Below are 25,621 nucleotides of genomic sequence, written 5' to 3' on the forward strand. Positions count from 1 at the left end.
GAAGCTGAAGGTTGTCTTGTCGTCGCGTTGGTGGCCTAGGTGTGCGTGTGCAGAGACGTATTTGCAGTGGGATCCATTCCCGTTATCAGGACCGCCACGCGCGTTCAGTTCGTCAGCAGACGTCGGCGGGAGCAGTCGTGAGTCGCGTGAAATCGGCCGTGTCGTTTGGGGGTTCGCGAATTCTGCGCCATAGCAAAGTGTGTAATTATAATTGATGTCCTTCGTTAAGATTAAATATTAAATGTGTCCTCGAGTGCGTCTGTTGTTGCTGGTGCTGCTGCTGCTGTCTCTCTGCCTGTTTTTTTTGCTCTGGCAGCTGCGTGACTTTCCATCAAGTATCCCATCATACGAAAAATACTTGAGAAACACAATAAATGTTTTAGGCGAGACGCGTACCACGTTCGTCAATGACCAGAAGGACTCTACCCTAACATTTTTTTCGGTGCTGGCTTTTGTTTTGCTCCCTGTGTTTTTCTTTCTGGCTGTTGCCACAATTTGGTGCCTTTTCGCCATGTGCCGTCACATGCCATCGTGCTGAATTTGGCCCGGTTTTGATTTTTACTGCCGCACGTTGCCCGTGGCCCGCCGTGCCACAGTTCCAAACTTTTGCATAAATAATGCAATGCGCCTAGAGGTGCCATAAAAACTGGGCGATTCATTTAAATATTGAGCCATCTGAACCCGCAAAGGGCCCACAGAAAATGGTCGGAAATATTGGGATAACCGAATGTCCAGCAGTTCGTCAGCTGTCTTTAAAAACGATAAAACAGATAAAAATCCAGCAATAAACTTGAAAATAATGGACAGTTCAATTGATGTATAATTCATAACTCACAATTCGATAAGAATAAAGACATTAATTCAGAGATAAATAGTGGACACGAAAGATAAACCTGTGTGTGTGTGTGTGTGTGTGTGTGGTAGAAGCGATTAACGTTGGAAGCACGGATTTATGGAGTCAAGGGTATATAAACAGGTTCTTTCTGCTGAAGAGAAAACGCTTTCTACATACCTATCTATGTCTATCGCCTACCTACAACAGGGTTCTTTCTATCTTCTATTTTTCAACAAAACCCGCCAGACTTCTCTCAAACTACTTTTCAATCTCTCGGCAAAAAAATGTCCCTTTAAAAGAATTTCAAGCAATAAGAAAAAAGAGCCCTAACCAAAATATTTCTGTCACATACTTCTTGGCTGGCTCACGTCGCCAGGTTGGCCTTTGGAATGGTCCTGGCTCCTGGCTCCTGGGTGTTGGCTGTTGGGTGCACGGTGCTGGGTGTCCGTGTCCTTTTTGGCTCGTTGGTTGGTTGACCTCCAGGCACCACTAATTGCTGCAATTTTTCAAGCTCCACAGAGCGACGCCAGCCCTGGCACCGTGCCTCCTGCGTTCTCTCTCCCTCCTCGGGCCGTTAAAAAATGTTTTTGCTTTGCATTCTCGCGTTTCCTTTTGCCAATTTCCATGGAAATGCAACTGTGAAATTTTTGATACATATCTAAAAATGAAAAAGAAAATACAGAGAAAGAGAAAACGTAGGAGAAACTGCGAAATGTTTGCGGTCGTCCTCGAAAAGTCCTTGACACGTTGGCATGAGCCCACCCCACCATCCACCATCTAATGAAGAATGATGGCGAGCGGCGGCACCGCCCCGGGGGGATTTCCACTCATTTCTCAGTTCCCCAAGGAACTCGAACGCCATATGAGTAATGATCGGGGCTCGCAGCCCATGCCGAAAGATGCCATGCATTATGGCATCGAAATGTGTGGATTGCTTGCTTTTGACCCAATTATGCGAATCAATTACTGTGAAAATTGCACTTTAATGAATTTTAAATATTTTCTAATAAATGAGCAAACAAATTGATGTGGATAAATGCAAATATTTGCAGATTTGAAGCGGAGATAAAAGCGAGCAAATATTTCCAGAAACATTTAAAAACCACTATTTTTTTTTGCCCAACAAAAGTGTGTGGCTTTGTGTGAAATTAACAAATAATAACGAAAAGAGACAGAACGAGAGCTACAGCTAGAGAGGAGGAGAAATAGAGTGGCAAAAGGAAAACTGTGAAAAGTGAAGTGTCAAGAAAAATAAATTGGGCCAAAGAAAACGCATCAGAGGCCAAAACCGAAAACGAAACCGAAACTCAAACCAAACCCAAGCCAAGGATCAAGTGAAGTCGCCGGGCGGCCGATGATGGGCCAGAACAAAGGAGCCACAGGAGCACCAGCCAGCTGCGGCCTGTTGATGCGGCTGTTGTGCCTGGTGCTGGTGCTGATGCTGCTCCTCCTGCATCTTGCGGGCGAGGCACATGCCACGCCGTCGCCCTCCTCCATGCAGACGCCGCAGAAGCGAGGTAAGTGCCATCCCCTCCTGCGCTCCATTTCCATTGTGGTTCGATGGGTCGGGAGGAAATAGCAAATAAATGTCAAATAACATGGCTATAGCCATAGTCTCTCCCCTACACCGCTCATATGTGGGGGTCCCTATATTTGCTGTGTTGCGGGTAAGTACTCGTAGGCAGGACAAAAGGCGCACCACGTTGCGTATACGTAGCGTTGCCAGTGTTGCCAGGGCGGCACTGTCGGCACTGCTGGCAGTACGAGTATTTTATTAACATTACATTGCCTTCAACTCTGCCTGACATAATAGAAAATTGAATTGCCACGATGGGGAGTAACGAAGGAGACGCATCCCAGAGCATCGGGCAACGTGCAACTCACTCCCCGCCCCAATGGTTGGGCTTGTTTATGAGCACAACGAAGCCGGGCCCCGAGCCGGGCCCCAAGCACTGGGGTCCTGCAAGTGATGCAATTAAGTGAACAGCTCTGAAGGATGCAAAACATAATTGAAGCCCGAGTGCCATGAGGTCGTGGCATGCCCCCCCTTTCATAATGATGGAGAGACCTGATGCGACAGAGATGATTGGAACGTCGGGTGGATGGGGGTAATTGTAGTGGGAGTTGTACCAGAACTTAAGTAGTTCATGCTCATTGGAACAGAATTTCTCGGAGCAATATTGGGCAGAAATGGCTTTGATTATTGATTATCCCCAGCCCATCTCCTTCCTACATAAATTCAGTCATAAGTAGCATGTCTTTTTACAGATATTAAGCTTAAGAAAAAAATGTGGACACATCTATCAGTGAGATACTTTCTCTCTTGGCTCTGGCTTTCTTTACTTATTTTGTCAATGGAGCTCTACTTACCAAGTACTCTATTTGGCCAAGTACATCGTCTCCACCTTACTCTCCCTTTCCGCAGTAACAAAGTCCGTGAACTTTTGCTTTCACTCGACGCTGGGGAACAATATCGGAGCTAGTCGGGTGTCCTTTATTCATTCCGTTCGCTGCCAGGCTCCAGCTGCCGCGTCTCGAGAGCTGCCACACACAACATGCTTCATTTTATTATGCAACAGCAGCCAACAGCAGAAAAAGTCGAAAACTTGCTATTTTATAGGGTACCTCCACATAGTACGCGTCCTGCAATACGAGTATATAGAAAAACAGAATAAAGAATGAACAAAAAAAAAAGAAAAAACTTGACGCGACATTGTCGTAAATAAGAGGAAAAAACTTTGGCATTGTTTTCCATTTCCCAGTACCAGTCGCAGTCGCAGTCTCTTTCTCTTTCCCTCTGTTGAAGTATCCCTATCTCTATTCCAGGGAAATGGGAAAGAGGAAGGAAAAACTTGTGAATGAATATGATAAGTTTCCATTCCATTCCCTTCCCCTTGGCTGGTGTGCGTGTGGGTATGGGTGTTGGCCATGTGTGGGTAGCCGTCATAAATTTGTGCTAATCCAATGTGGTGGCTCGGTTCTATATGGAGGTGAAGTGAACTTTATGGCTACTTGAGCTCCCACTGACGCCTGACACTCCTCCTTTCTGCACAAAGTTTTTTTATGGTTTGTGAAGCGTGAAATATGCAACAAATTGTACGGAGGAAGTTGTCTGGGAAAATATGTAGTCAAAGGGGGTAAGGGATAGTCATTTGTATTGGTAGAATGTGATCCATGTGATCTAATTAGCTTAAGATGATCTTTCCTTTTTGATAGATATACCATCCCACAAACAAGAGACAGGGGTATCAATCAGAGTTAATTTGAATACATTGGGAAAATCCACATATCAGACGACACGGCGCACCTCAAAGAAGCGCTTCAGGTAGTACACCTCCAGGACGGTCATGATCAGCAGCATTGAGGGACCGAATATCGACCAAGAGACGATCCGGAAGTGGACACTGTCGCTGACGGCCAGATGGCCGCGATATCGGACATGCATGTACTCCTGCTCCTGCTTGACGGCTATCATCTTGCCGGACAGCTCGTTGATCATCAGCTGGACAATGGCCTGCTCGAGGACATCGTCGCCGCGTCGCTGGGGGTCCGTGTAGTAGGCCAGGCCCCGAATCACATGGAACTGGAACATCAGCACCTTGGGGGTTAGAGTGGAGAGCTGGTTGTCGAAGCAGAGCGTGAACACGCCCCGCTTGCTGGCGCTGAAGGTGAAGCTGCCCACGGAGTCCCGATCGGAGTGGTGCAGAAGTTCCCCTTCGGGGCCCTTGATCGACACGCCGATGTCCTTGAAGCCGCCCTCCATCACCTCGAAGGAGATGGTGATGCGTTCGTTCTCCAGGACATGTTCGTGGAAGCAAATCTCCTCGTGGGCGTCCACGGTGATGAGGAAACCGCCAGCCGATTCGAGTAGCAAAGCGAATATAATACAGATTGCTGGAAACATTTTTAATTTGTTGTAATTTTGCTTCGTGTTTGCGGGCGAGTATCTATATTTGAGTTTGTGATTGATGTGCTATGCCCCCTACACATTTGACAGTAATTTTCAGGCAAACTCCCATCGGATGTGGGTTTAATAATTGATTTCTGTACTAATTTACTCAGTGTTTCGCTTCATTATCGAGCTGACCTATCGCTCTTTGGCCTCTCTGCAAGCACCCTTCAAATCAAATTAAGATGATAAAAGCAAATGGGAAATTGTTAGACAGGCCACCCACTCGCACCACCCACCCATCCATTCATTCGTTCGTCCATTCGTCCATCCTTCTATAGACATAGCGCACGATTCCCGGCCCTCGTCAATGCATATTTGATGCTATTGATTCCTTGGACCATCTATTGTCAAAATGTCATGCATTTTTAATGCCATCGGGGAGTTCTGATTGTGATGCCGCCGTCAATTCATTTTCACTCCTCTCCCTTTTTCCCTCTGTAAAACAGACTTAAATATAATTTCAATTTATTTTTTGTTGGATTCCCAATAATGATTGTTATGCCGAAAGTTGAAAAAACTTCAATTGTTTGATTTATAATTGTTGGAAAAAGGGTTCAATGAAATAAACGCTCGAACGTCGGAGCCAATTGGAAAGCTTTTCCAGCGCATAATGCAATTAAATTGTTGCTGATTTTTGCTGATTAGTTTGCTGCCACGGAGCCCCAAACATTTGTTAATATAATTCCGACAATTATTGTGAAATTTTTCGGATGAAATGAACAGCTTTCCGCCATTATTGTTTGAGATACTTTAAAACAGTTGAAGAATGTTCGAGTTTTGGGGTTTAATGACTCCAAACTTCGTTTTGCTGTGAACGAAGGTTTTCTTTGTCGAACTTTAAAGAAGGAACATCTTTTTTTCCAGTGATACACCCTTTGTAAGTCTGTAGCACCGCTCTAGAGTTTATGTCGCGCCTTAAAACAATTTTACGAGCCGCCAATTCAGCAGAACCGAAGCGAAACCCCTTCTGCAGAGCACCGTCACACAGCACACGGCACACGGCACACTCGACTATTTGGAAAATGTTCCACCCCGCACGTGACCCCGCACCCCCCCTGTGCCTATGGTTCTCTGCCTGGCCAAAAGCGTTTTACAACTATTTGCTGTGTGCTCTGCTCATTCTTTTTCCTCTTGTTCCTGGTGGTGTTCTTCCTTTTTTTCGCTGGATGCCTCGCACTTTTGAATATATACGAGTATCCTTTATGATATTCAATTTCAAATTCTAATGCTTTAAGCGATTAAGTACACGCTTTACGCCACTTAACTTCATGTCGCTCTGTGTGCTCGGTGTCAGCTGGGAAACTCTTCCCTAGTCCCTCCTCCCTTTTGGCCCTCTCAGAGCCGTGCTATGCGGAGCTATCGCGGGTATTTGCCGACTTCAGTTACTTTAGGCGCCGCCAACACTTGATGCCTGCTCCTGTTCCCATCCCCAGGCTTATCCCAGGCTCCTGCCACTGCTGCTGCTGCTGCTGCTGCTGCTCCTTCATCTCCTGTTCCTTCTCTGTGTCGACATGACATCGACGCTCTTAAGTGCCAGTTCGAGTTGGCCCGGCCAAGCGGGGTCTGGGAGGGAAAACTCCGACTGCTGCCTTTTCCTTTCCTTTCCGTTTTTTTTTTTTTTTTTTTTGTTGGCCTGTGTCGTGCTCAAGGACTTTTTTCATGTGCGTGCAGCAGCTTAGTGGCAGATGTGGGGGACAGCCGCCCGAGCCCAATCCCATTCCGAATAGATGAGGGGACAGATTTCGTTACGGTTTCCATTGCCACCGCTGCCGGGCCTGGCTTAAAGCGGCTTAAATTGCGTACACGCCCAGTCGGTCAGAGTCGTGGTAGACGACTGTCTGCTGGTAATGGCCGAGCCGGAATTTCTCCGTCTCTCTCTCTCTTGCTCCTTCTATTGCTGGGGGGCTGTCCACTTATTTTGCATTTGGCTGAAACTATCTTTTTTCGGCCCACTTTTTCTCTGGCATCTACTCAATTATTATTATGCCGCCTGGGAGAAACCGTTGCCGTAGTTGTCTCACGTGCCTCTGTGATCTACTTGCCACTGCTGTCCCACTCTCTCTCTTTATTCTTCTATTTCTATGTATGCCTCGTCTTCATCAAATCGCTTTTGTGACCAGGTCATTCGTGCGTGTTCTAATTTGTTTGCTACGCAGTTCCCTCCCTGTGTGTATCTGTGTGACTGCATGTCTGGTGTGTATGTGTGTCTCTAATGTTGATTGCCACTCAAGCCCCCCCTCTAGCCCGCAGTCCCCCCTTCCTTGGCAACTTCCCCCCCCTGCTTCCGAGTCCACTTTTAATGTCCTTTTAAAGGTGCAAATGATTTCGTTTCGGTGCTATTTTTTGGAAATTTCTTTTTTGTGGAGACACACACACGGCACAGGTGACGGAAATGCCTCCGAGTGGGGACATGCGGTCTGAGGCAATTATCATAAATAGCTCAAAAAAAGTTGTTCTTTTTATTGATAGCGCCGCAGTGTGTCCTTCTGTTTCTGTCCACAAAAGTCCTTCAGTTTTCCTCTTTGCTGCAAGAATCAGTCATAGGAAAACAGATCATTCACTATATCATATAGTTTCGAAGGGAAAGTGTGTACATTAAAGTCCATCTCTGGGTTTCTATTGAATAAAAGCCAAAAGAGACTCCAAATTTATGTTGCCTACTTTTTGGGGCACGGTTTTGATGGAATATTATTGGGTTATCTGAGGAAAATTCTTTGACAGAACTTCGAAACAGAAAAACATACCCATATCTGAAATGTTTATTTGCCAAACAACTCAAAGAAATCGAAGCCGGGGAAAAAGACAGTTCCGCCGGCGAACCTTTCAGATGATAAGCGGGGGGGAAGACTGGCATCCTGCCCCACAAGCCCCACACACAAACACACACAGGAATCGTGCTAATCTTCACTTGAAAAACACTTGAAGAAGAGAAGACGAAGGAGAGGCAGAGACAGTGCGAAAAGCCAAAAGAAATGGGGCGAAGGACTCTGCCGCAAGGCTGTGAATGAGCTGTAAAAAGGCTCAAGTATTGACAATGCCTTTGGTCCATACTTAGGCATCAATGATAGCCCCTCCCTTTACTCTTTCCTTCTGTTTGTGTGTGTGTGTAATGGGCTAATGGGCGTGGCAGAAGTGGGCCAGACAACAAATTGGCTAATTTCGTTCTTTTTCTGGAGTGTGTATGTGTGTGCAAGGATTTATTTCAATTGAAAGTGCCGCCATGAGCTGTCAACAAGAATCCCTTCTCCAGACTCCGGCAATAAGTCAGCTAACGAGCTTCAATGAGGCATGCCAAGTATTTCCGGGACGAACAGAAAGGGAACCGACTAGAGAGAGAGAGAGGGATAGCTGCAAAGACATAGTAGAGTGAGATAGAGAGACATCAAGTGGCCTGGCATTGAAGTTAGTGAAGCATTTTCCTGTCCTTTTGCTTCGAGAGTTTTGGCTAACATTTTTGTTATGTGTTACCATGAAATTTACATTAGAATTTCCTTTTCCTCCTTTTCCTGCCACAATTTGCATGCACAAACAAAAGAGAGAGACAGAGAGCGAGAGACAGGCACAGAGTGTGCGAGCGTAAGAGAGATGGCTAAAGACATTTCGCATAACTTTGTACAATTTTCAGCGTTGAGAAGTCCAGAAAATTTTCGAGCCACAAATTAATGTATGCGGCACATCTGCAACGTAATTTTGCATTTGACATTTGTTTGTTAATTGAATATTTGTGTTTCTGATTAAAATCCGTTGGGAGAATATTATACTCGTGTGTAAATACCCGTGGATGCTCTCGCATTGCTAATTGGCCGTTGGTTTCTCGGTCTCGGCCATCAGCCACTCAATTAGTTAAAGTTTTTGGGGCAAAGAAGCTGCTACAGACTTGTGGCTTACCCCCGGGGGGATGATCCAGCTGTTTCCGCAGCCTCGACAAATCGCTCGACTATGTCTATCCCCGCATCAGGCATTTGACATTTGCAATTTCGCTTCACGCTTGGCGAACAAGCAAAAAGGTTTCTGTGGCTTTTGTGGCTGTCACTTGGCGACCAAGCCCCAATGGACTTTCCGTATCGAGCGGCTTCTGGCTTTGATTGAACTTAAATGAAGCCCGATGCGGTTAATGGTGTGGAAATGCGACCAGCCATGGCAGAGGACTAGGGACATATCAAATCAATTACTTGTGGGTGGGGGTAATGGAATTAATATGGGACTACTGGGGAAGAGTCCCCCCATATCTGAACTATCTGCTGGAACCCAAATAAATCTTACATTTATAATTAAAGCTCCTCACATGGAGGGTCTTTTCAGTTAAGATAACCCATTCGTTATGTTAATTTCACGCTCTTAATTCCACGCATAAATCAAATGACAAATTCAATGATAATCTCATTTGCTACAACTCTGGCATTCAATTAACAAAAGGCAACACTGGCAACAATCACAAAAGCAGAATTTAATTAAATATTCCTTAAACAGCAGACAGCCGACAGCAAACAGCAGAGAGAGGAGAAGTGACTGGGAGTACGAGTGTATGCAGATTGAATTAAGTTCTATTTTTCACGCCCTCTTTACAAAACCTGAAGGGGCAGGGGGGTATGCCAATGTTTAGCACAAAGCTTTGAGTGTGTGTGTAACCCAACAAGCACACACACACACCCGGAGACGGACAGAGAGAGCGGCGGGAAACACCGACACTTTTGCGTGAGGCACGAAAAATTTAATTTTCTCACATTACTTGTGCATACTTGGAAAAGCCGGAGGCGAAAAACCGAAACCAAAAACCGAACAGCAAACACCCGGACCCAACCCCGACACAACCTTAAGCACCCCGTTTCACCCCCCTCCTACGTATGCGTAATATTGAAACAATGTGAAAATTGCGCATACGCACAGTTGTTCCGCTTCACACGCAAGACTCAGCCCACAAACAGAACCAGGACCCCAAAAATACTTTATTTGATAAGCAAGTCATTTGCATATGCCATTTGACAACGCCCCCGCTCCAAAGAGACAGAGCCAGAGCCTGGAAAAGGGTAGAGGTACGGCCGGGGCTTGCCATTAGAAACTTTGCTCAAATCAGCGTCGTGTCAAATATGTTGCCTGCTTGGAGCAACTAAGCAGCAATGACTGACAACCAGTACAGTTGTGTCTGTCGGTCTGTCTGTCGGTCTGCCTGTCTGTTGCAGATGTTGCTGATTGCCTTTCTGTGCGAATTGCATTGAAGAGTTGAAAGTGAGGTTCAAATTTACTGAATCATATTTGGATCCATCTTTGGTTTTAATTTGCTCTAAAAGCTTTTGAGAAATAATCGATGCTGTTGTGTCTCCTCCTGCTGTGTACAGAGTAGAAGGAAGTAGTAATTTTTAGTATTTGAAAGATCCATCTATCTGCTGCTCAAACATTTATTGATACATAATCGATGCTGCATCGTGTGCTGCAGCTTTATTTCAATTTCTTCAAAACAATTAATCTCTTTCAAACAAATGCTGCAACGCATTTGTTATGTGTCTTTGTTTTATCGATTTAAACCAGAAAACTCCGCCTCCACTGCTCCACTGGTCTCCTGGTAACCCGTTTCCCACCAAAAGCAAACACATTCATATTTTTCCAAACGATTTCTCGAAAGATTCACTGTCAACACAGTTTCTAACCCAACAAGGACGTACATCATCGGCCATTATATAGTTCCCAGTTTCCTCGATTCAGACCCAAGCAGGAAGCTTAACCAGATATTTATACGTACTTCCTTCTCCGATAGGCCCCCGCCAGCCACCTGCATCTGGCCCTGTGGCAGTTCAACATTTTTTGGGCAGTGGCGACAATATTTTTGCACAATTTCCATTTTATTATTGCACATAACCCAAAATGCCATTTATTTTTACAAGTGCTTGTTGAAGTTTTCTACATTTCTCTCCTCTGGCTGCCAGCAGCAAGAATAACAGAGGGAAAGCGGAGAGAAATGTGTAGAAGAGCAAAAGCAACAACAATTGCGATGCCAAACACAGAAATTTATGGTCATTTGGGGAATTTTACGCTTTTTCAGCTTTGGAGCGGCGCATTAAATGCTTACATGTTGATTTAACATCCAGAAGCATGCACAGCACAGCACAGCACAGCGAAAGGATCTGGGGTTACAGTAGAGTACAGTCAACCCCATGGATTGCTTCGCGCTGCCTTGTAACTCTGGTGTTGCTGCCTCATTCTTCTTGGTAACTCCTCCTTCTTCTCTGCTCCTCTGCTTCTGGCCACTGAAAGTGCTACTTTGCATGCACTCCTTTCGGCTGGCCTTTCCTCTCATCCCCTGTTCGTGCTTAGTGCCTCGAATCGTTTGTATCCTATATCCCCGTTCCTTCTGCTTTGTTTTAGCGCGCTCAGGGTTCGTTTTCGGCGCTGCAAATCTTTGTTTATTTGCAGCTAAAATGCAACGATTTATTGTAATTTTATACACAAGCCAAACCAGGCCGGGACTTAAGAAAGCCAAAGCACAATCCCGGGACCCAGGAGCCGGGGCCCAACCATAGAGCTCAACAAATTGTTGGAAATTATGGCCTCAAAGCCAGGCAGGCGCTTTCATAAACATATGGTCGGTACGACCAGATTTGTTTAAACTTTGTCCATAAACTGGGGCAACTTATATGAACAGGATAGTCGAGTAGCGGAACTTGGGTTTTCTCTATAAATAACTTCTGAGCAGGAGTTTTAGTTGAGTTTATCAATTAGCAAATGAATTAAGTTCTTTAGGAAGTCCACTTCCTTCACTTCCTTCACTTCATTAATCGATTTATAACCCCTGTTAATGCCGAACCCCATCTATACTTTTATTTATTAGCCATGCCATGTGGTTCCCTTAAGAGCTCAGTGGAAAACTATCGACTAAAGCCTTTCTATAACCCTTTTTCTGTGGTTCTAGTATGCCTAGTTCTAAACAATCCAATCCATCTTCATCGCAGGGCCACAAATCAAAGCTCTCTCAGAAATTGTTTACTCTGTAGAGCCCGAAACAAAGTGCAGGAGGGGGAAAACTAAGGCCCAAAATAGAGAGGGGCAAAAAATGCCAAGAGAACGAGGGGAGAGCGAGGGATCAAAGGGAAAGAAAGGGACGAGCAGCGAGGAACGATTGTTTTGGAGAGGAAATTGCGCTTTTACAACGAGTACTCGCACTTTTACTTGGCTGCGTTTTTGAATGTTGATTTTTTGAAAGGGATTTCTGCACTCTAAAGAAAATACCAATGCAGCGTGTGTCTGTGTGTGTGTGTGTGTGCCGCCAAAAGAGCGAGTGTATGTGTGTTTACGGTTAAGTTTGTTGTGTGTTTAGTTGCGCGTATTGCAGCTTTTTTTTGTGGGGGGTAAAGAGAGTGAAAGAGAGACAAATGGCTAAGAAAATTTGGGTGTACGGGTGTGTGTGGGGAGCTAAATGAAAAGCAGGGCCCCATGTGCATTTCTAGGGGCCCAAAGGCGGTCAAAGTAGAAAGCATCGGGGGCTCTGGATTTCGTATTTTATTCTGCATATTCTGTACATATGTATGTGTGCTCTAATGCATGCATGCATCTGTGTGACATGTCAAAGCAAAACTTTGTTTCGCTCCTTCGGGCGCTCGTCCGTAATCTCTGTCCGCTGTTTGCCGTTTTCCATTTTCCTTTTTCCTTTTTCAGGGCACTCGCGTCCGCTTTTGCTTTTGCTTTTGTTGCTCCACTCGAACCTCGAAGCGATATTGTGGCTTGCCCAAAAGTCAGGCAACCCCCCAGCCACCTCCTTCCCCGGCAGGAGCCACCTCGCCCACATGAATATACAAATACTTGCATATATTACTCCGGATATTTGTCCCAAATGTGCGCTGTTTTCGGTTAACAAAAAATTAAAACGTGCATTTTCTGTGGCAAGCAGGAAGGGAGGAAGGGCGGCAAAATGCGGTGGGAGGCATAGCGGCTCCGGAGGCAATCTCGTATATTTTTGATGAGTCCCGTGGGGGCTAGTAAGACCATGAGATATGGAAGACAGTTTTCCTTTGTTCTCCCAGTTTTTTTTGCGAGGGTTTTTCGCTTTTGTTGGTTCAGGTTTTTGTGGCTTTAAGCTCGAATGGGAATATATGGCTAAGAAGGGAGCACAGCAATGCATGTGTGCAGTAATCGATACGTTTTCTGTGGCTATACAGATCTATATCACTCTGAGGAATGAAGCATCAGCAATCGGATATTCCCCAGTCTGTCTACGACTATCAGAAACTGGATATAATCTTTCGTCTTGCGCAACTCAATTCCTGGCAATTCATTTCTCCACCACAAAGATCTCCATTAATAATCAGTAGAATTTTCAGCTGCGAAATTGAGCAAAAACTATCTGGATAATTTGTTAAATTGTTCAGCTGCCACAGGCGCCAGCACAAGAACATACATAGATATAGCCAGGCACAAGCACAAGCGGCACGCACACACGGGGCAGAGTTCAAGTTGCCGCATTTCAGCAGCACCTGGTTATGGGAAAACTTTAAGCAAATTATTGCGTTTATTAAAAAGCTTTAAAAAGGCTGCTCGGGCTCTCCGCTCTTCGGATCCTCCGTGTCTGCTCGGGGAGTTCCCTTACAGTTCGGTTGAAATTTTGGGGCTAGAGAAATGCTAAACTTTAATGGCCACCCACACACCCACACACAGATGAAAGTTTATTCGAAAGAAAAACTTGAAGTAATTTGCACAGTAATTGGGTATTAACCTAGCACAGAACCAGAGAGTGAGACAGCTTTACACAAAGAGAGAGAGAGAGAGAGAGAGACAGGGCGAGACAGGGCGAGAAAGAGGAAGAGAGATACAGAATAAATGGACATAGTTTAAGGCACGTTCTCCGGCTCAGTTCGTTTAAGTGCCACACACATTCCTCATACGCCATGTGAGACACATCTCTCTCTCTCTCTCCCTTTCCGTGCTCCCGTATTCCCGTCTCTGTCTCTTGGTCTCTCTGGTGCGGTCATTTTGATGGATTTTCCCTCCCTCAGTGTGGCTTCGGCTGGATCCAAGCAGGCAGACAGACAGACAGACAGTTCTTTATTCAAAACTCACACTCGCTATCCATTCGCTTGGCTATCCATTTTGCATTCTGCATTTTCAGTTTCAATTCCACAGCCCGTTGGCAGTTTTTGCACCATTTTGAGGCCGTCGTGCCGTCGTGCCGTCGAGGCCTTTATTTGATATTAAATATTAACAAAATGGCCTCAATGTACAGGCCCCAATGTGTGGCAGGAGCGTGCTTGAGTTCGGCAGAGGAGGGGCTACTCTTTGTCAAGGGTATCGACTGATTCCTCACCTAAGCTTAGCCCTTCTTTGTGTTTTGTGTGCACTGGTTTAATCCCCTTTTAATCTTTAGTTGGATACCTTTGGGTCCCCCTTTTAGGTGGCGACCCTGCCTCCTTGTTGTCTGTAAACTTTGCACTTTATCCTTAAACACACACGTAGGCACAGGCACCGGCACAGGCACTGGCACTGGCCCACACAGCTGCATGTGTTTCGTTTATAAATTTATATAGACGTTGCCTCCGCTCTGCTGTTTGCTCGGCAAATTTTCCTATCAATTTTTTTCTGCGGCTCTCCCACATCCTCCTGTTCCGTGGCATGCAACGTAGAGGTTGTTTATTTGCTTAACTGACGCACTGCTGATGTTGGCTGCGCCGGTTGTTGCCGCTGCAGCACGCGATGTTGCGGGTCATCCAGCGTGGGTGGAGGGGGGGTTATTTTTGATGTGCACCTGTGCAGCGGCGCTCTTTTATCAGCCGTTTGGCTTGGAGTTGTTTGCCTTGATTTCGCGTGGGGCAGCGAATAGGGCTTTAAACGGGGAAACAAGATACTTACTTAAGCGCAGTCTCTACCCATCGTATATTCGATCTATGAATGTGAATAAAAGTTTAACTTTTCTGTTGTTGGATGAGCAGAAATGTGCTTCAGTTCGCAAAACAAACTTAGATAATCCCTCTGCCCATCCGCTCAAATGGAAATGCAGGGAACCGGCGGAGATCCGGTCAGTCGCCGCTGCATAACTAGCTAATTAATATTAATGCACAGCGAATGCTAATTACGCCAACAACTACAAAAAAGCTAACACTCACCGACACACGCTCGTCCATGGGAGGGAAAAAAGGGAAAGAAAAACAAAGTATTTTCCACACACAATCATAGGAGACGTGAGAGCGGGCGAGCGGGAGTGTGGGGAGGAGATGATGCTGCATAGGACGAGAGCAGGACGAGGCCGAAATGGAAAAAGTTTTGCATTGAAATGCAAGCAAATTGAAATGAGCGGCCCTCAAGGACGGGGGGGTGGGGTGAGTGAAGTGGCTGGAGGAACACGTGTTGGCCATTTCAAAAATGTAAACGTCAGCGAGTCCATCAGAGGCAGAGGACCCAGCCTCCAACCAACCAAACGAAGCAAGGAACCAGCCAAGCATACGAGCATCCAGCATCCAGCATCCAGCATACAGAATCCATTCGACTGCAGAGACGTTTATTTGCTTATTCATAAGCAAACATTAACTTCGTTTGCATGCGTGCGAAAGGGATGTCCATAGAGTTTTTACAAAGCGAGGGCCATAGAGAGAGAAAGCGAGCGAGAGAGGCGCAAAAAGCTTTCGCGAAATGTGATTATCAGCGGAGGGCCAACAGCTGGCAGCAGCTGCTTAATAAACCCAGCAATCTGGAAGCCATGGAGGACCTTGCATACATACACAGGACAATTGGCCTCGTGTGGACTCGAAATGCTCAAACTCTGAATAAAACAAAGCAAAAGCAAAGCAAAAGCAAAACAATTGCAAAAATCGCGAAGGTAACTTCGTAAAAATGATTTCATTTTGGGTGGATGCTGAGAGACCTGCCAGCTGTTGTCTGACGCTTAAGTTAATTAGAAAAAAATATATGTATGCATAAATAATTCTGTGAAAAAGGAGTCTAGTACATATGCACATATTAATGTGGGATAAACAAATGAAACCCTTTTAACAATGCAAATTTCTTCTTTGCAATTCTATATACCAATAAAAGTTGTTTTGAAAATATTTTAGGGACAATTGCCTGAATTTCAATGCCTCCATACATTACCTTCAATAGGAATAATAAAAGCCACTCCTTGGCTCTCAAAAAGCCCGCTTGCAGCAATTTATAATGCCAACACTTCCCCCAGTAAAGTTACCGATATTTCCCACACCAAACCATCCACATTTAATATCCTTGTACCGGATCTCGTGCACTCCTTTGCCTTTGCCGGTTGCAGCAGGTCATTAGGCATGGGAAGAGCGGCCAGAGTCCGAGACGTACACGGGCAGATGCGCAAAGATGCCAAAGCCGCTTAGGCGACAGCCTCCAGGGCAGAGGAGCGGAATGTGTAGCCTGGGGGGGGGGGGGGGGGGGGGGGGGGGGGGGGGGGCTTAATGGACACAATGGCCAACAAATAGAAATGTGAATGTAAATTTTGTGGCAGTCTCAAATAAAATAATTTCGTAAATGAGAGCGGGGGAAGGACAGCGAGGAATGCAGAGCATTTAAATAAATAACAGGAAAAAAGTAAAAATAATAATGGCAAAGTGGCAGAAACAAAGCAAACAATATGGCAGACGGACGGACAGACAGGAAGTGGAGTGTGGGATGGGATGGGATGGACAAACAAACCAACAAGGTGCCATGCCAAATGCTCTCAGACCTCACGCTGCGTATGAGTGATGTGTCACACGCTGGACTTTCGGGCTACAGTACGGCCTTTGGCCTCAGGATTGGTGATGGTGATGGAGCTGGAAATGGAAATGGGTGGCAGTCCTCTGCTTGGTTTAAATATATGCCATTGTTGGTCGACTCGAATCGAATCGAATCCAGGCCAATCAAGTGCTTTTTATATAGACATTTTTCAATGAAACCGTATCGCAGTTACAGTTTGCAATTGTCCATATATTATTCACTGGCATATGGAGTGATGAATGGATGGATGATGATGATGGGCCGATGCTGCGTGGGTTGAAACAGTTGTTGGTGGCTATACTTTGGGTGATATTTATATGAGGCTTTGCTATGATTTGTCACTTCTCTATGGCATCTACTGTCATATAAAATTTAATTTGATTTTAAATTAATTAACTTTAGAACTTAACTTTAGAAAAATGTTTCAATTACATTCGAAGTACGCTTCAGCTTTCCTTAAACTGTTTTTATATACAAAAATAGTTTAAAACAAAACAGAATAAAGATCAAAAGCCCTCAATTATAAAAATTATTTACTTGAATTAAGCAAAAATTGTCAAAGCGACCCTCTGTGATGGCAGCACTTCATAAAATGTACTCTTAAAACTTACATTCAGATGCAAAAATGTTGCTTAATTGCTTTTTGTTCACATGTCAATTTGCCTTGTTATTCAGTTGGACCCCGGAATGTCCTTATCGAGCCCTCTCTCCTCCTGTCCTGTCGGCGTCCTGTGTCTCTATCCGTTCGCTTTTAATGCATTCCGACATGAAGCTGCCAAACAAATATGCAAATTCTGGCAAACAGCTGCAGTGCCTTTGAATGTTTTTGGATCTGCTTCTGCTGCTGTCGATGAACATTCAATGGCCATGGATGGCAGATTGTACTGACAGGCTAATGGTAACGGCAACGGCAATGGCAACGGCAACGGCAACTCTGTCCAGTTCCTGGTTTCTGGAGCAGACACTCCAGCGGTATAGAAAGCAGACCAAAAGCCAAAGCCCAAGCGGGGGCAGCAGCAGCAGCAGGAGGAGCAGGAGGAGCAGAAGCAGGAGGAGATCCAGAGGGTAACAATATCTAATCAAGTCGCCATGTTTGAATGGGAAAACGCTGCCCGGCTGGGCTGCTGTCTGGCAGGGCTCGTCGTTGTGTTTGCATTGACATTTGGTCGTCACAGACCCCATTGGCACGTTGCCTTCGGATTTGAATTAACAGTTATTTTTGGCACCCGTTGTGCCACTGCCGGCACTCTCTCTCCCTCTGCTTTATCTCTGGCATCCCTGTGGAAGCGGTGTCTGTGATATTGCCACCTCTCCATGGCATCCCAGTGGGCCCTGACTCTTCGAAACAACCAAAACAAAAGGTGAAGCAGGAGAGAGAGAGGGACCGAGAGAGTAAGGGGAAGATTTCTACTTTGCTGCTGCTTTTGGCCCGGGCTAATCTCGGCTCATTGCAATTTGGCCAGGAATTTCCAATACTGATTGCAATTGGCTGGGAATCGAAGTGGGAGCCAAAAGCCACCCAAACAATATTTGATGGAAAAATAAAACTAGGCAAATCCTTTCTTAACATGTCTCTAAAACAAGCAGCAAATACCATTTTCGGGGGGCTCGAGGAGCGATGAGCTCGAGCACAAGGATAACATAAATATGAAATACAAACACTGATTCGGGACAAGATTGAGATTTCATTTCAACAAAATTTTAATTAACAAACCAATTAGTTTTGTGTTATTTCTCGATAGCACACACAACATTCAACGAACCAAAAACAAAACAAAAACAGAAAAAAAGTGAGGAAACCACCATCGAGGAAGACTCAACTCGTTGCCAAAGTTATAAAAACAAGACAGCAAACAAGAACAAAGGCAAAGACAAACAAACAGCATTGACCCAAATCAAGTTGAAGAGCGGTGAAGGCCAGGAGCAGGAGCAGGAGCAGCATCATATGAAAAGCAAATACGTAGCCATAGATGAAGACACAGATACAGATACAGCTACAGATACAGCTACAGATATGGATGAGAAGATGCTGAGAGGATGAGGTGGAAGAAAGAAAGAGTTGGGTTGGGGTTGGGATTGGGGTTGGGGTTCAGTTCGGTTTTGGAAGTTCCAACTCGACCGCAGGCCACAAGCTGTGGATCCCTTTGCCACATTGCAGCAGTCTATACGGCAATTTAGATAAACTTGTTTTTGTGTCCCGCCGTTGTCCAGGCTAAAAGGAAAAGAAGCAAAAGCAGCAGCAGCATCAGCCACAAAAAGGCAAAAGCCAAAAGTCAATCCTCTTTCTCCAGCGGCCAGCGGCCAATGCATGTCCTTGCGAGTTCATAAAACGACAATCTACACTCAAAACAAGTAGAGTGTGCAAAATATGTTGTGGCCTATCGACTTGGAGGTACCTGATACTAAACTTCTTTCAATGAAAATCATCGAATACTCCCATCTTCCTCTGTTGTCCAGCATACCCTTAAACACATCGATTACAGGGTACCTAAAATCAGAGAAAATAAAGGAAAACTTGGACAAATTTGCGCAGTAATCGGCAGAGGTGGAGCCAAGGTTAGGAGCCGGAGTCTGGGTTGATGGCGATGCGATTGAACATAGAACTTTGATTAGACCTTTGAACTGTTTGTCTGCGTGTTTGCTCTCGTGTGAGTGCGTTCAGAAATCGAAAGTTACAATTTCCCCCCTCCCCCCTGGTATTTGCACTCTGATTTCTCATCTGCGACTATGAAACACAAATATCGTAGAAAAGAAATAGTAAATCGAAGGAACTGCATGCATCTGTGGTTTGACTCTGAAATAAAGCTGCAGAAGGCTATTAAAAATTTGTTAAATGAAAGCAATGAAAGCAGAAATAAATACCTGAAAATTCCATCAATTTATTTCGTATTTCTCTTCTTTCATTCCAGGTAAACATTTCTCCTTTTTTGGTGGAAAAGTGCCCCATCATCAGCTAATGGAACTTCAAGGCAAACACATCATCTTTTTCCTTAACCCGCCACAGATTGCACATGAAATTCGCAAATTATGCAATTAACCCATTTTCAGCGGAATGGGGGGTGGGGGCCGCATGAAAGGTAATTCCTGGCAGGGCAACAATCGAGGCGGCGGCTGCCAAGGCAAATGAAGTGTGCCAGTGTGTGTACGAGCAAGTGCTGTGCATCTGTGTGTGTGTGTGTGTGTGTGTGTGTGCGACTCAGGGAAATGGTGCGCCTTTTTAACCTTAAACAGCCGCAGGCTGGCAAATCTTTTTCATAAATTCGCACGTCGGTTTTGGCCAAGGACCACGGACCAGAAACAGAAGCAGAACCAGGACGACGACGCCTGCGTCTGCCGACCACAAAAAACATTACAACTTGCCAAGAAAAAACCAAAGCCGAATCCTGAAATACCCTCGACAATTCGATCTTCAGCGGAAACATATGAAACTGGCAGTTGTTGGGCTTTTTAGGATTACCTTTTCAATACATTTCTCCGAAAGAGTTTTTGTTAGAAAAAGAGAAATGAAAATATGCCTAAAAATCGTCATACCCCCCTCTAAAAGGGTATAATGACAAGGATAAGTGTGTATACATGGTGGGTAAAAAGAGGCCCTGGGATAAGGGTAAGGCTTGAATCTCGGTTAAATTCAAACAGACGCTGCAATTAAGCATAATGTCCTTGCAGGGATAACGTTAAGTGGCGCGTTAAATTACATTAATCATTGAAGGGATTTTAACATGCAACGATGAAGCGAAGGCTGCTGCACCTGAAGGTCCTTTCCACCAGCCTCCACCATCCCACCATCCAATACTTTTTCTCAGCTTTTTCCATTTTTTCGGGGAGGTGGAATGGCGTTCGTCCTGGCCCCAACTGTAGCTTATTTTGTGGCTTCCTTCTTGACCTTTTTTCGACGTGTTTGTTTTGCCAGTAGAAAGGAAAGGAGAAATAAAGGTAATTTTTACGAACCACAAAAGGTTTGTTGTGGTTCTTGGGACATGGAGCAGAAATGTTACTTAACTAATGAAATTACATTTATTTCTGGTTCTTGGTCACAACAAAGAAGATTTTCTAAGCAATTGAGGGATTTTTTTTTTTTTTTTAATCAATATATGAAATGATTTTTAAGGTATTTTCTGTCTGTAGAGCAGAAAATAGCTTGAGATTTTCATTGGGAAAATACAAAACACAAATAATAATGGCCAAAAACTATCCTGTATTGTCTGTGAACCCAAACGAGAGCTCAGATTAGTTGTGTCTACATATCTGTGTATCTGAATTGTAGGTTTGGTCGGTGGAAATTCCATTTGTAAACAATTTTCCATTCGGCATTCTTCAATGCCACAAATTGGCCCTCGAATGTAGGCGCTGCGCCAGTACTCAATTCTGCATTTTCGTACTTTTCCAATTGCTTTTCTATCACACACACACACAAACACACTCAGAGAAGCACTCACATACATAACATAATCAAATTTCTGCAGGCAAGCAACAATTTCAGTTTCAGCCGCGCCTTCTTCACATTTTTTGTGGCCCTGATTCGGTGGCATCATAGGAGAGGGAGATGAGAGGGCGATGAGAGGGAGAGATGGGGCATATCACCCATCCCCAAACTCAGTTAGGAGTGCAGCCCTTGAACTATGCAAATTTTTGATACTCTTGTAGCGCTGGGTCTGGGTCTGTTTTCGTGAGTCTGTGTCTGTTTTCATGCAAATGACTCCTTCAGATGTATCAGACTATTCACAAAACTCTGCTTTTTGGTGCACGAAACTATTTTATTCGGAATAGCAACTACTATACGATTATTACTGTATGTCCACTGTTTTGTTTCCACTGACGTTTCCGACGATACAATTGATCAATCTGCAAGGGTATCTAAAGCTTCGACCCCTAAAGCTATTCTTTCCTCCCTTCTGGTTTGAAATGAAACCAGGGTCGGGCAGAACAAAACGAAGGGGGGAAACACTGGAGGAGCGCATACCACGACGTATGATGCAAACTTTAATTGCCGCGAATCCTGCAGCTGGAATGGGTTTTTGGCGGCCCCAACTTGATAATTGATTGCTCAAAGTATGGCAAGAAACGAGTGCCACCAGGCTGGAGAAGGGGCACAACGAAAAGTGAAAGCAAAGAGGAAAAGCCAGGGGGAAAAGCGTGTGAGGGCCTTGATCAAATGGCATAACCGCAGCGATTTCCCTTTGCCTTTGCCGACTTATGAGTTCTGCTCGTCAGGCAGAAATTGTTCCAGCACCCAGCAGTAAAGGCAAACAAATTTCAATTAGCGGCCCCAAAGGGTTAAGGGGGGTCCACTCAGAGCCCCACTGAAAATGAAAAACCAAAAAACAAATGGGGAATTTTTTGCCAACACTTTTGCTGACACTCGCAATTTTTGAGCTGCGAAAAACATAATTTTTGGAATTATTCAAAGAGGGGCGGATAGGGGTGATGATAACAAGGGGATTACAAGGGGGAATAACAGGGCGAACTACAGAGGGAGGGTAATAGAGGGTTATGGTAAACATTGTCCAAACAAAATGGAAAATCTAAATCGTATATTGGCCAAATTAAATGCTGAAATATTTGACAGATTTCCATTTTGAACAATAACCATAAAAATTCCACAAAAATAAATATTTACGAGTCAACAAAAGTTATGCAAACAGGATTTAATTGATATCACTCGCATTCAAGACAAACATATAACTTTTGTCTAGAAAATCGCCAATTAAAAGAAAAAGAAAATGGCAGTCATAAATCGGCTTAAAATTTTTTGCTGGGAAAACGTTGGCTGGGTTGGCCGAGACTCCTGTGTGGTTTGAGGCAGATGATTGTTGATCAAACTAAGGAATTTCATAAGCTGTTTTCAGACATCTCTCTGGCAATCCCAAAAATACTTCTTTGACAGTTATGGTACTTTACTGTATACCAATTAATTAATTTTTGTATCTCCTTTACAGAATATAATGTTCATTCTGAATAATTTATAAGCCACTCTCCATTAGGTTATGGATATTTTCCAGGGAAACTTCAAACAAAAATCTGTATTTTAGCCTTATTTCGAGCAATTTTTTTCAGTCTGTTGAATGTTGAATGCAAATGCAAAACTCCAGTTGCGCCACCAACCAAGGGGGCTTTTAAATGCAGTTTACTCGGGCCTAGTCTACCCCTAACCCTCTTTTCCAACTCTAGAATTCATATATATACAATACTTATATATATGTGAACTTCATTTGTTGTTGCTGACTTTGGCTTAGAGGAGAAAACATTTGCGGGACTCCACTTGATGATGTTGTCGTCGTCGTTGTTGACAAGGCATAAAGTGCAGCATGTTATAGGAAAAAACCAGGTGGTTCCGAGGTCCCGCAGCAGTCCAGTGTTTGCACAAACACACATTCGCCCAGAGAACGAGACGCAGAGAAAGGAGGGAGAGTTTTTATTATGTCACACAAGTGCTTCCTATGACACACAACTTCCTGGTTGAGGTTGAGAGCTCGGCAAAAAAGAACAAATGGAAAAAAGACAGGTAGAAAACGAGAAAGGCTTCGGGGCTTCGTAGTACCGAAGCGTTAGTTACCCTTTGATGAAGGGTAACTACATGGTCTACATACAAATGGTCCATTCCATCTAGTAATACAAGCAGTACATTCCCGTATTCTTTCCTGACTTCGCCAACACCTGCTCCAAATCGTAAGATCCTCTTAACGGACAGGTCCTTTGAGCAGTGTGCACTTGAGCAACTGCCGAGCAATAAGACAGTCCACTATGAATGGCCCCGCCCATGGACAGGCGGAGAGTCAGAGATGCAGGCAGCCCGCAAAGTTTCGGCTTCTTGCCGGTGGGGAACTGGTTCCTGATATGAATTTTTCGGTTCATTTGACAAAAGTTTGATGAAGACTTAAAGTTTTTGCTCGGTTATCTGCTGCCTGCCCTGCTGCCGTCCCAAGGCCCCTCTCCATCACACACGAGCAGTTGGAGAGCCTTCGAGCGACTGTTCAAGCCGTTACACACGGCGTACACTTAATGCTCGACTCGAGTGACTACAAGAGTATTGATCACACTCTCTCCCCTTGCCCATTCCCCCTTCCCTCTTTCCATACAATCAGCGACCACACGAAACTCGAAAATTCGAAACATTTCCCACTGCTACTTACATAATTGCAAACCGTAGTGCCCCTCCTTCTGCCATTCCGAGGCCAGAACTGTTGCCGAATTCCCGCCGAACTTCATCGAAATTCCAATTAGCGCTTACACTCAATTACAAGGCGCAAGTCGTTTGCCTCAGACTCCGTCTCCGCCTCAGTCTCAGTCTCAGTCTGCCACGCCCAAATACCAACCACCAACTCCTACTCGTACTCCATCAAAAGCAAATAGCAATACAAATAGAAACAAGTTGGGAATTGTTGGTGAATATTCGAACCCAAGGCTATCCTCTAGTCTGGTGATCCCTAGAGCCTGTTACATGAAATCTCACAATTACAATATACCCCACAAGTACCGCTTAGACAGCACCACAAAACACAGCGAAAACTCGTACTCGTACACTGAAAACTTTTCTACGAAAATTGCCCAAGATTCGAGTGGAAAGAGTTTTGGCAAATAGAAATAGGAAATGGAAAGTTTCTGGGGTTGTAAGGGGAATGTAACTTTTGGGAGATGGAAGCCACAAGAACGAGAAACCCTTTTGTTGCCTTCTCGTTAAAGGCCTTGGCAGCAATTTAAAGTCAAGCCAAATATAGAAAACGTTATTAAGTTGCGGCGAGAAGGGGTGGGAAGGAAGGCGGCGGCGGCTAGATGAAAACTGCGGCAAATATTGACAGAGGAAAAGTGGAAAGGCTGGATCCCGGCTGCGGCCCAGCCCCAAATCCGCCGCAGGATATTGAAATTCATGTGTAATTATAAGTACAAACATGCCCATCCACTGCAGGGTAGACATACAATAACCGGGCTGCAATCCTTTCAGCCTCGTCCTCATCCTCGTCAGTGGCTTCCCCTTATCCTTTTGTAATTGTTGCTCCGCCTGCCACACACAATATGAAACAATTCTAGCAGCAAATGTGACGCACACAGCAGCCACAGTCATACGTATGTACAGATTCATCAGCCAATGGGGAAATTAAGCGAAAGGGCTGTGGATCCAGCACCAGGTCCTTGGAAGGCATCCATCCACCAAAACCTTCATATGATTTCATCAACGTAATACGATAAATTTCATAATGAAACGATGCGTAATTGCCACAAGCCAGCCTCCGTTCGGGCTCCTCTCTCTGACTTGGATAAGTACATACAGGGATATCTATATCTGCATATGTAAATATATGTACATACATATCTATGTGTGTATGTGTTTGTGTATGTATGTGGGGTAAATGTGTGGGCGGGTTGATTTTACAAGTTCTGGCTTATTTAAAGAGGCTTTCAGGCCTCTTACGATTTGCTTAAAGTTCAAGATATGCATTAAGTAAAAACCAAAGTTAAAATGGAGCTGCAAATGGAAACATTCTTTAACCAATTGGCTGGGAAACTTTGTAGGCATATTTTTCAGCACACTCGTACTGATTGCCATCATGGGATAACATTCCATAGCCATTTCTTACTTAAAAATATGTTTCCTTTGCACTCTTTCAACGTCTTGTGTATCTATCCATCTGTATCCTTCAAGGCTAACAATCCAGCTATCAATTCATCTATCTATCTATCAATCAATCTGTACATCACTCCATCTACCCATTCGTTCATCCACTTACGTCTGCAATCACTAAATCAACCAACTGATTGCCCCCGCCCCACATCGTTTATCACCTATTCCGCACTTTTCCCTCCAATCAATGCAAATTTCATGCAGTTTTCCCTTCTCCTTCTTTGCAAAAAACAAAAGCGGCCCATAAAAAAAAGCCCATAAAAAAAAAATACGTTGCCGCAATTGAAAATGTATGACACCTCAAGCACATTGAATGCATTTGCATTGAATGCACGAAATGCACAATTTATTTCTTAATATTTTTAAAAACCTTCTATGTGAAAAAATGTGCACCAGCACAGCCCCAAACCCCTCGATCCCTCCGCTTTTGCCACCAGCTGCCTCAAACAATTTCCCCTTTCCAGCTTTTCATTTTTGCCTTTCAGCGTGTCACATTTTTTATGCGTGCGAGTGAAATTTG

At 44.6% G+C, this 25,621-nt stretch overlaps 2 protein-coding genes across 6 annotated transcripts in view; one reads left to right on the forward strand and one right to left on the reverse strand.

The window, feature by feature from the left end:
• LOC108160669 overlaps positions 1-25,621 on the forward strand; it is a 56,971-nt gene continuing 31,350 nt past the window's right edge. The window contains exons 1-2 of one of the 5 annotated variants that reach the window (XM_017294812.2): positions 1-197; positions 1,888-2,352. In XM_017294812.2, the coding sequence (XP_017150301.1) occupies positions 2,190-2,352 (163 nt within the window). In that variant the 5' untranslated portion in view covers positions 1-197; positions 1,888-2,189. Of the gene's footprint in view, positions 198-851; positions 965-1,887; positions 2,353-25,621 lie in introns of those variants that run through there. The other 4 variants (XM_033391554.1, XM_017294815.2, XM_033391552.1 and 1 more) reach the window with 4 other exon arrangements.
• LOC108160672 (transmembrane emp24 domain-containing protein 2) lies at positions 3,965-4,826 on the reverse strand. The gene has a single exon (XM_017294818.2). It carries the CDS (start codon positions 4,737-4,739, stop codon positions 4,125-4,127), a length of 615 nt encoding a protein of 204 aa, XP_017150307.1. The 5' UTR covers positions 4,740-4,826; the 3' UTR covers positions 3,965-4,124.

Source organism: Drosophila miranda, chromosome 3, assembly GCF_003369915.1.
Source record: "Drosophila miranda strain MSH22 chromosome 3, D.miranda_PacBio2.1, whole genome shotgun sequence".
Taxonomy (NCBI): domain Eukaryota; kingdom Metazoa; phylum Arthropoda; class Insecta; order Diptera; family Drosophilidae; genus Drosophila; species Drosophila miranda.